The sequence below is a fragment of the Aulonocara sp. 'chitande type north' Nkhata Bay genome, linkage group LG5 (assembly GCF_057382095.1).
Source record: "Aulonocara sp. 'chitande type north' Nkhata Bay isolate Kocher_YH1m ecotype deep benthic linkage group LG5, A_spYH_male_GT1.1, whole genome shotgun sequence".
Lineage (NCBI taxonomy): Eukaryota > Metazoa > Chordata > Actinopteri > Cichliformes > Cichlidae > Aulonocara > Aulonocara sp. 'chitande type north' Nkhata Bay.
Window position 1 is genome coordinate 47,790,673 of NC_141348.1, and position 11,632 is coordinate 47,802,304.

Sequence of the window (11,632 nt, forward strand, 5' to 3'; positions counted from 1 at the left end):
CAATTCAATTTATTTATATAGCACTCTGTACAGGATAAAAACCACAAAGTGCTTCGCAGTAATATAAAAACAGATATACATAAAAACAGCACAGTCAAACGTTCAGCACAAATGAGTCTTAAGCTGCTTTTTAAAAGAATAAATACAATCAAGGCAACGTAATGATGGAGGAAGCGCATTCCACAACCTGGGGGCCACTGCTCTAAAACGTCTCCTCTGGTCTTAAAACGTGTTCGAGGAATTTTTATGGAATTTCTTTTGCTTATCAAGCCAGAAGCAGGGTGTTAAATTCTTTGTGTTTTTTATTTCTCCTTATTTAGTAACATTTTATGTGCCCAAGAGAGGAGGAGAAATTGTAACAATTACAAAAATCAGCTGTCACACAAATACAGCTGTCAAACAGTACATGTGTGAGTGAATACAACCAGCTCGTACCCAACCACAAAACAATGAATTTCAAATCAATTTTAAGAGTAATCTCGTTGTCTCATATCTATTTTGTTGATCCTTTAAATTGACTTAAACTATTAAGTCTATTAAGTCACAGTAACAAGTTCTAACAGTTTTATTTTGTTCTACAGACTATTCTAGGAACAAAGGGCAGTATTTTTAAAAATGATATTTATTTTTGCCCAACTCTGTTATGAACTCTGAGAATAAAAAGTATTTCTTGTTTGACTGTGTTAACTTTAAACCTCATTTTTTGGCAATGCGCAGTAATCAGAAAAACATTCCTCTTTGTTGTTTTAGCTGATAGAAAGGCAAGTCGGGCTGGTTGAACATTTGCTGAACTCCACAGTAGAACATTCACAGGCTGAGGAGCTGGGTTTGAGTACCTCACCAGCAGCTTTGACAGAACAGCTTTGAAAGTTGATGTTTGCATAATGTGGTGAGAAAGCACAGAGTGAAGGTTGGCTCTAACTTAAATTGAGTTTGCTGCATTTTCTGACTCTGACACCTGAAGGTGCTCCTGTGTATCCTCACCAGCACAGACCTTCAGTAAGAGAACGACAAACATTGTTTAGACACAGTCACAACACTTGTGATAAAAACTGCACTACAAATTACAACTAAAATAATAATTATACCAAATTGTTACTACTGGGTACCTGTGTTTGAGACAATAGAGAATACATACAATAAGGTATACACACAGGCAGCCACACAGCATTCTGAAGTAATGTTTTGCTCTTCACTCAGTGATTCCTTTCATTTTTTTTCCTTTATACTTCGACTATAACATACTGTTAGCTGTTGGCACTAAAACTACATCGTTAAGTTTATAAAAAAGAAAGGAAATTTGAATTTAACTTAACATATTCCTCTTTTAGCATGGCTAAAGGTTCATGACATTCAATCTTCTATGATGAAACAGTACCTAAATTTTGTCATCTGTAGTAGAATAGCATCTATCTATCTGTCTGTCTGTCTGTGTGTGTGTGTGTGTGTGTGTGTGTGTGTGTAAAAACAGCTACCTCAAGGTATTTGTTGTTGCCATTATCCTACAATAAAAAGCAGAATAAAAAGCATATTGTAATACAAGAAAAGAGAGAAAAAATTAAACAATCACATGAGCAAATGCTTTTGAAACAGTGAGAAGGAAAAACTCCCTTTTAACAGGCTCAGGGAGGGGCGGGGCCATCTGCTGCAACATGCTGGGGGTGAATCCTACCTCAGCATGACTTAAGGAGGATTCAGGATCGCCTGATCCAGCCCTAACTATATGCTTTAGCACAAAGGAAAGTTTTAAGCCTACACAGAGCGGGTGTCTGTCTCCCAAATCCAAAGCTGGTTCCACAGAACAGGGGCCTGAAAACTGAAGGTTTGGGAACAACAAGCAAGCCCGCAGTCAGAGAGCTAAGTGTTCTAATGGGGTGATATGGTACTATAACTTCGTTAAGATAAGATGGGGCCTGATTATTCTAGACTTGTATGTGAGGAGCAGGATTTTGAATTTGACTATGGATTTAACAGGAAGCCAATGAAGAGGAAATCTGCTCTGTCTTTCTAGTCCCTGTCAGGACTCTTTTGCTGCAGCATTTTGGATTAGCTGAAGGCTTTTCAGGGTTTTTTTAGGACATCCTGATAATAATGAATTACAGTAGTCCAGCCTGGAAATAATAAATGCATGAACTAGTTCTTCAGCGTCACTCTGAGACAGGATATTTCTAATTTTAGAGATGTTGCACAAATGGAAGAAAGCAGTCTTACATATTTGTTTAATATGTGCTTTGAAGGACATTTATTGGTCAAGACCAACTGCGTTACTGGAGGCCAAGCTAATGCCATCCAGGGTAAGAATCTGCTTAGATACCATATTTCTAAGATTTTCAGGGCCGAGTAAAATAACGTCAGTTTTATCTGAATTTAGAAGCAGAAAATTAGCGGCCATCCCGGACTTTAAGACATGCCTGCAGTTACTAATTGGTGTGTATACAGTGAAAATGTATACTATGCCCTCTAATGATACTGCCTAACAGACACATGTATAATGTAGCAGAAATGGTACCAGAACAAAACCCTGCGGAACTTCATAATTGACCTTAGTGTGTGAAGAGGACTCTCCATTTACATGCACAAATTGGAGTCTTTGAGATAGATGTGATTCAAAACACTGCAGCGTGGTACCTTTAACACCTACTACATGCACTAATTGCTGTGTTTTTTCAAGCTGATAGTAGAAAAAACCAGCAACTGGTTATCCAGTAAGGGTCTCCTGGCTAGACCCCCCATGCTAAAACCAAGCCCTGGAATGGCGTGGCTACGTCTGCTGCCTGTCCACAGCTCATACACAAGCATTTCACTACATGTTGTACTGTGTATGTGACAAATAAAATTAGAATTTGGTCTGTGCTTGTTGTTGGTGTCGGATTTAAAACATAATGGTGACAAACACTGGATCGAGGTGCCCCCTGTTAATATTTGCTTGAGCTACAACAGACTCTAGAATCTCCACTGGTGAGACAACAGTACTAACCAAGTACCTTGAATCTAGTTCAGACAAGCAAAATGAAAGCAAGACTCAGAACATCTTGATGTAAAATGTCGCTGGAGTTTTATCTGATGGATTACAAAGCCACAAACCTCTCAGCAGAGGAAACATAGGCAGTGGTTTTCTACAGAACGCTACAAATTTAATCTCTTCAGACAGGCTGCAAGACATGTTGAGCAATATGTCAACATTATTTCTGTTTTTTGGATACGAGCTTAAATAATGTCCATGCAGTTAAAGATTAATAGCTGGCCTGATGAGGAGAGTCAATAATAAAATTATGTCCCTAAAATTTAATCAACGTTACTTCCTCATTGTGTGGAAACTACTTTTGTTTTAACTAATTGGTTGTTTATAAATTGCTGCATTTATGAGTGCAATCTTTTATGTGAAATAGCACTACATAGTTATTTTAGATCACTTGGTACAACATTGCTGCCTCTACTCTCAACAATACTCATTAAACAGTGAGGCTTAGCAACATCACCATAATAAACCCTCATTGAGTGGTTTCTCTCAGGATGACAAATCCACAGAGGTGATGGATGAATACTCATACCTATCATACTGGATAGGCTGATGAGGAGGTTTAGTTTGGAATATTCTCTACTAGTTAAGAGGTAATGAACTGGATTTCTTGATTTTTTTGTGCTTTTGGAGAGCTTTTTGTTGATTGTCTGAAAAATTATATGGTTTTACTAAAAGACTAGAAAGTTTGTGGTTTCATTTGGGTGACTGAAATCCATATAGTGCATCCTTTCATGGATTCAGCTTACTCACTATGATAACTCTCCCCTCTCATCCAAATCCACCACATCATTGTTTTTTGTACCTTTGTTGCTGCTCTCTCCTCAGTATAAAAAATGACTAATACATGAAAAAGTTAACTAATGGTTGTATCAAAACATTGCTGCATTAACTATACTTCATATCAGACACACGCACCCACCTGTTTGACATACGATGCTCCAGCTCCATTTTCAGCATTTTTTAAATGTGAGACTCCTGCAAAGTGAAAAGAGAAAATAAACACATTTCACTAAACTGATATGCAGCTGCCTCCACTGGCTGCTTCTGAAAAAGAACTGCCAGAGTTGCACTGATCATTATCACTGAACCATTTTCTATTTTGATTTAATCTGATTTAACAAGAAATTTGAAAAGATAATCATAACTTGTATTCAGAAGTATTCATAAGTCATAGGATGGAGAATTTGGGGACTCTGCTAATGTCACTCTGTCTGCTGTGGATTTTTAGATGTTATCTGTGCAAAATATGGAAGAATCTCAATATTGTCTTATTTTTGAGAAATGAAAATGAATGTACTCACGTTTATAGATAAGGAATAAAATGATTGCAAACATCAGCTGCAACACAGCCACACGTAGGATCAAGGTCATCACTACATCACAGAAATTTAGACCAGAAAATTATTCAGCATGACATTATTGTTCAACTGCCGGTGCTGAAGAACATAGGAAAGATAAACCTTTTGAAAGTTTTAAGACTTTCACATCATCAGTTTATTTCTACGTTTTCATAAACAGTGTGAACATCTTAATCCAGCTTCAGCACTTGCCTTCATAGCAGATTTAAGATATTAAATAAATTAAATAAAGTCTCTCACCAGAACTCTGAGGAGCTGGGGTGGTTGCTGTGGTTAGAGGACCTGTTTCTGTTACAGGCAAAAGCTCTATAATAACAAATGGAAAATGCATTGTTAATGTGTTCAAACATGGTTTAAAATCTAATTTGTATTTTTTGGTATGTGATTTGAATGTGAACACAAATAAATAAAGACTCATTAAACACATTCATCTCTGTCTGATGATCTTCGAGCAGGTGATTTGGTCCCTGGTAAAAAAGAATAAAAAAATAAAAAAATAAAAAAAAGAGGACCTGTTTCTGAGAAAAACCACAGTCCTCACTGTTAAAGCTTTTTCTTTATGTTTTTATAAACTGTGTGAACGTCTTCATCCAGCTTTGTCACTTCTTTTCTGTATTTTTAAGATACTAATTAAAACCATCTCTTGCACAAGTGAAACATAAAAGATGTTTACCTAATGCAAGAGATAAATCAAATATTATTGCTAACATTATTTTGTAAGAGTTCTATGAAACTCAATAGAACAGAAACATGTTAAGAATTAGTGATAAATTGTACAAGCAACTTACCTACAGTCAAATTAAATCCATCAAAGAAGTCGTCATGTGTTTGATTGTCTTTGTGAGGGACTCTTGCTCCACACCAGTATATCCCACTATCGTTTGCTGTTACTTCTCTCACTGTAATGGTGATACTCCCGTTGTTCTCTTTCATTATAAACCTCTGGTTCACGCCAGGCTCTGTGCTGGTTACTAGCTGTTTGCATACAGTTGAATCTTCTCCTTTGCAGATGAATTTTATACATGAGGAGGCATCCCGGTTGTACTTACACTGGTAAGTGAAGTTCTGTCCAATAGTTGATGTCAAAGGTTCAATATCTGAAGACAAAAAGACAAATATTTGCCTTCAGCTTATCAGCCAGCTTTTATCATTTAAACCTGTGATACTGAACATGTGGAATACTCACCTATAACTTTCAGGTGTATTTGTGTGTGTGATAATCTGTAACTTCCATCATTTGATTCCACTCCACACCAGTAATCACCAGCATCCTGTGAGGTCGCATGACTGATGGAAATGTTCAAGGCACGGCTGCTGCCTGTGAGAGTAAACTTCCCTTTTGACGTTGATAAATTGTCCTCACAGGTAAAACGGTTCTTTTTACAGAAGAACTTTATGTGGGACTCGTAAACATCTGGATAATCACATGTGATGGTGCTGTTAGCTGTTCTGTACACGCTGAGAAATGTTTGCGGGCAGTTTACATGCTCTGTAAACAAATCAGAGAATTAAAGTATTTAAAATTTAGCTCCATAGGCAGTGACTTTAAATCGATGAGGACTTGCAGATTATGGAAATTGATTAATATATAATTATTATTATTATTATTTGAACAGATGTCAGATTTCTTACCAGTCTCCAGTTTTCCTTCCTGTATGTCAGTTAAGTTCGATCTTTGAAAAAACCTGCACCTGTACTTCCCAAACTCTTGCTCTTTAACCTGTTTTATTGCAACCTTGAGATTTTTATTTTTTGTATCATGGTAGAGGCGAAATCTGCCATTTTCTTCCCACACGTCCTTCTTAGAGGTTTGTACAGGTGTTCCATTGGAAAGAACTACATCAGTGTACTGATATTTGTTATTTGTTTCAGGATATTTGCAGGTGATTTCAGCCCATCGATGGTGACATGCTCTCACTTCAGCCTCACGACCTGAAAATGAAAGAAAATAAGCTGCTATGCTTACAAGCCTTTTTTGAGTTTGTGAGCCTCGAGCTTTGTGTAATCATAGATGATTTTTGTATTACCGTAGAATTTTACACATAGTTTTTATACGAACAGATTAAAAAAGGTCAAACTAGAACTAAAACAAACTAGAACAAAATGTGTTGAAAAAAACGTTATATATCAGTAATATAATAATTAATATTCAAGTCTGTTATCACTGTAAGCAATTGTTAGTAATCGTATTACCTGTGGTCAGAGAGAGGATGAGTAGGAGCAGTAACTTCATTATACTGGTTTTGAAGCTTTATGTCTTCGTTGTTTGTCTTCAGTTTGTGTCTCCAGTCTGTTGCTCGGCAGTTTTGTTTGCTGATTTTCAGTTTTTGTGGCCAAAATTTTTCACGCCTACCGTTCTAACCACCCCTCCCTCTTCCTCTCATGGCCCATACACCACCGCCCCCTCTGACAAACACAAACACAACTTTTTGCATTAAACAGGAAATAAGTGGCTCGTTTGGGTGTGAAAAGGGCAGTTTGGTAGAAGCATGTGACTGAACATCAGAAATAACTTAATAGTTCTATAATAAAAACTAGGAATGGAATCAGTTATAAGTAAATGAATCTCTTTACACTGCAGACTGAAACTCTGACATTTTAGGTTTTAAGGGCAGGAGACTCGGTTCATTTTTAACCACACTCTGTGCTTAATGTGTCATTAAATACATAATGAAGTATCCAGATCTTTTTCATGTTTTTGTGAGGATAATACCCGTAGATTGTCTTGGGACCTTTTTGTGGCTTTTGTGTTCTTCGTATCCAAGCCATTTGCACTGTGTTGAATGGAATATAGCCAGATTTTCCAAAAAAAAAGTTCGGTTACATTTAATTTTAAAATTTCAGTCTGACTTCCTTAAATTAGCTTCAGTGGCTAAGCTACAGATAAACTTACACTATTGTGCCAAGTGGTCGATGTGTGTCCCATTGAAACCCATTATAAACGCTATTTTTCACTGCAAAATAATTACCGCTAATGTAATCGTCATGTTTCCACTTTCAGTTTCATTTTGAACTAGGGGCCTTAGAGTTGTAATTTTTTTATTTGTCCACCAGGTGGCGCCCCTGTTTCATATTTGACGCCTGCTCGAAAATACACCTTTCCAGCGGGCTGCTCGAGACAGACTGAAATGCACCGGGATGTCAAGAAAGACAGACGTAACAACATGTCATCCCCTATGTAGCCAGTGTATCAGAAAAACTCAGGAGAGTTTTCTCCAAGCATGACATCCCGGTGCATTTCAGACCTAGCAACACGCTCAGACACAAACTGGTTCACCCGAAAGACAAAACGCCAAAACACAGACTTAACAATGTGGTGTATGCTGCACAGTGCAGCGAGGAATGCCCAGACCTCTACATTGGAGAGACCAAACAGCCACTTCACAGAAGAGCCACCTCCACAGGACAAGACTCAGCAGTCCATCTGCATCTTAAGGATAAAGGACACTCTTTCGAGGATGCCAATGTTCACATTTTGGACAGAGAGGACAGATGGTTTGAAAGAGGAGTGAAAGAAGCCATCTATGTCCACTGTGAGCGACCATCTTTGAACAGAGGCGGTGGTTTACGACACCAACTCTCTGCCATCTATAATCCAGTTTTGAGATCCCTTCCCAGACGCCTTATCGCCCACTCACATCCTGGGCCATCTGCCCTCAGGAATTCGCATGATAAGGTGGGGCCAGGTTTCACAATGAACACACCCGAAACTCTGGCTGATTGTGACCCACACCCAGTTTCACACCTTGGCTCAGGCGATTAGAGGATCATCAGGGGGTCCTTTTGTCCCTCTGTGGGGGGTCACTCCCACTAGGTTTATATCTGGGATTCTCCACCATTTGGCCTTAGAACTGAAGAAGCTTCTCGGATGAGAGGTGAAACGTCTTCAAGTAACTTAAAGAAGTCCAGATGCTTTTCTTTGCAAGATCCTTTGACTGTAGTCCGTGTTGCAGGGAGAATGGACTGCCATACACGTTATGGGTCTGTGAGCGCGAGGAGGGAGAAAAAGGGGAGTGGAAAGGTACGAGTCCTCATCGAGGAAAAACGGGAGCTGGAAGCATGTAAATATAATAATAACCACTGCAGCCAAGAAGAGTGCCTGACGAGCCCAGTTGTAAGTGTTGGGATTCAGAGATTCTTTTATTGCTACCATATAATCTGCCTTATGAAGAATGTATTAATAACTTGTTTTACAGTATCATTTATCAGTAATATTTCCTACGGGGTTTATATTGCATTGAATATGTCTGTCATCACATTGACCTTTCTATTTTTACAGGTTGAGTTCATTTTATACACAATGCATAAATGTGCTTGGTTAAGAGTTGATGTTCCATTCTAGAAGGTTTTAAGCTTCACTGGTGAGAGTGTCCAGATGATCCATGCTGAGGGGAAACTAGAACATAGAAGGATAACTGCAATGCATGCTTACAGTACACATAATACATATAATCTAGGAATAGGCCTGAGCAGAGGCCCCAAGGTTTCCAGCTTCTTGTTGCAAACCTGTTGCATTTTATTCTACTTGGTAACAGATGAGCAGAGTCAATAATTAGCCTCAGAGACCCCAAGGGCTTAAGATTATTACCTTGTATGGAAGGTGTTATAGAAAAGAGAAGTTCTATGTCTGCTTATAGCTATTAAAAGATGTACAAGATGTACGAGTAACTGTGACTAATGTCTGGAACCTATTTTAATCTGTCATTGACGCCATGGGGGGGCGTGTACCCCACTGCTTTATAAGTATTCACAACATGTATTTTGATTAGAAGACATATGTTGATGTGTTTTCCTGTGACAATAAAACTCATCGTTTGATTGCACTTTTCCGGAGCCTCTGTCGTTTGTTGTCTGGTCTAAAGTTGATCGATCTCGTAACATAAGTAAGCTATTAAGACTCGACTGTACACCGTGTTCGTGTTTTCCTCCGAAAACAATAAGTTCCGTTGGAGCAGTCTTTCAATGCCTCTCTCTGTCTCTCGCAAGAAAAGTTGACCCACACAACAAAGTAAAGCTAGTTTTCGGCTACGAGCCGACAGGGACCCCGCCGTATTAGACAGAGGTCCCTTTACTACAGTTCGGAGTCGCGGACCTTCAGTAATAAATCACACAGCAATAGTACATTCACGTTGTTGTAAAAAGCATGATAATATATTAAGTAATCCCAAGTATTCAGAATACGTTACTCTCATTGAGTAACGTAACGGAATACGTTACAGAATACATTTTGGGGCATGTATTCTGTATTCTGTAACGGAATACATTTTAAAAGTAACCTTCCCAACACTGCTCACTGCAGACCCTAACAATTATTCAAGGAGCTATTATAAATGCTATATAACTGCACAGCACTACTCTTACATACTGCTGCTTTGGTTGTGAAGTCTGCATTTATGTGTCTAACCTCTTGGTATATATAGATTTTTATTTTCTAAAATATATCACTCTGCTGGCAGCTCACCTGTCCAAGTTTTATAATTGTTTGTCATGTACTGCCAACGACACTCTTTCATGCTCAGAGTTGACTCCTGGACTTCATTTGATTACTTGAACTGATGATTGATGTTAAATGAAACTGAACGATGGACAGATATCACGGCTACCTGAAACTTGCTTTATTATACAGTCCACAAAACTACATATAACTACAGATTCATTCTTTAAGGACACCTCCTCTGCCTAATAAAATTTGAACATCTTAAAAAAATTATGATCTCTTTTGTCTTTAAAAAAATACACAAATGGAGCTTGACATAAATATAAACACGATTTAAAATAAACAGCAATCGATGAAGCTTCAACCCTGTCATGATCAAGGGCAGATTTCTGCTCAGAAACTTTTGAAGCAACCAGGAATTAATTTTTAAGCTCTTTCCTTCAAATTCATTTTAATGGGATGAACTCCTCAACGTCTAAACAAACATTTGTACAGAACAATACAGAACACATAAAAGAACAAAGGCAGGTCATATATAACTAATTCAGAACAACAACAACTGATTCAGCTGCTAAAGACAAAAAGATTAAAGGTGACAAATTCCAATCAGCAGGAACCTAAAACATAAAGGTTTTTCACAAACTTCTGTCAGTACAAAAGAGACCTTAATGAGGATCTCAACGGAACATTTTAGAGCACGACTTGAAACAGAAGGAACAAAAAAATTGTTTTAGACAATCAAGTTAAGAAAATCAAGTCAAAGTCACTACATTTAATGATGAATTGGTACGAGTGGTATATCACAAACTTATGTCTTAAACCAAGGTGAAGATGTAAGTCTGTAAGATGACAGAGTCTGTAAAACATAGTAAAAAGAACAGCCTAACAGAAATCTGCATATCAATATATATATATATATATATATATATATATATATATATACACACACAATATTAAGAAAATGAAGACAATCTTTATTTAATGTTGAATGAAAACAATGATCATCTCTGGTGAAGCGCAATAAGAGAAAGAGAAGACTGAAACCACATCAGTGCATGTTGGGAAAGACCAATAACACTAAGCTCATCTAAAGAAAGAAGGATGAACTTGTATTTATTATGTTGCTCTTTCTTGTTTGTTTTCTCTTCTGTTTTTTTAATCTCCATACAGGTGATCCAGGTGTTGTGTTTGTTTTTCCTTTTTTTTCTTCCCCCCTTTCTCACCATCTCTTCTCCCCGCTCTATTTTTCTTTCTCTCCCTCTCTTTCATTCATTCTTTCTCTCTGTCCTTTCCCCCAGTCATGTCTGTCCTGTCTGTAACATCCGAAAACCAAATAAAATAAATACATGATTATAATAAAGGTCAATCAAATGGACCAATATGGCAAGGCCATGATGATCCAGTTGGTAAAGTAAAGCCGCTTGGCATCTTTCTTGGCCTTCAAACAACAATTCTGATGGCTAAAGATCAAAAAAAAAAAAAAAGAAAGAAAGAAGAATGAACCAAGTCAAAAGCTTTTGTCAGACCTACAACTATCACCACTTTAAGATGACCACGATCGGCAGAGAACACGGGATTTTAAGAGAGCATTAGTTGGGAAGTATTTCAATCTGAAAACCAAGTTTATGCTGTGAGAGGATATGATTATTATTAAGGTACAGAAATAACTGATTATAATTTTTTTCAGTCACTAAATGAAAGAATGTGATTGTGGATAAAAGTGATAGAAATGAGATAAGTGAGATAAAGTGAGGACCACTCAGCAGGGCCTTGAAGTAGAGCCACTCCTCCTCCATGAAAGGAGCCACTGGGAGT

At 37.7% G+C, this 11,632-nt stretch overlaps 1 protein-coding gene across 1 annotated transcript; it reads right to left on the reverse strand.

The window, feature by feature from the left end:
- On the reverse strand, window positions 1-6,662 carry LOC147331578 (polymeric immunoglobulin receptor-like). Its single transcript, XM_086293980.1, has 9 exons — window positions 6,574-6,662; window positions 6,013-6,312; window positions 5,567-5,869; window positions 5,169-5,477; window positions 4,621-4,686; window positions 4,324-4,395; window positions 3,942-3,997; window positions 1,476-1,502; window positions 1-994 (listed from the first exon to the last, which is right to left on the reverse strand). The coding sequence occupies exons 1-9, from the start codon at window positions 6,611-6,613 to the stop codon at window positions 923-925; spliced, it is 1,245 nt and encodes a 414-aa protein (XP_086150106.1). The 5' UTR covers window positions 6,614-6,662; the 3' UTR covers window positions 1-922.
- Between the last annotated feature and the right edge of the window lie 4,970 nt (window positions 6,663-11,632).

What these genes read in the sequence shown, in the direction of transcription:
- LOC147331578 (XM_086293980.1), bottom strand. Translation starts at nt 6,613, where the DNA reads ATGAAGTTACTGCTCCTACTCATCCTCTCTCTGACCACAG. An exon ending in CCCAGCTCCTCAGAGTTCTG is followed by an intron (nt 4,396 to 4,620) that starts GTGAGAGACTTT and finishes TCTGTGATGTAG; the next exon opens with TGATGACCTTGATCCTACGT. An exon ending in TTTATTCCTTATCTATAAAC is followed by an intron (nt 3,998 to 4,323) that starts GTGAGTACATTC and finishes TTCACTTTGCAG; the next exon opens with GAGTCTCACATTTAAAAAAT.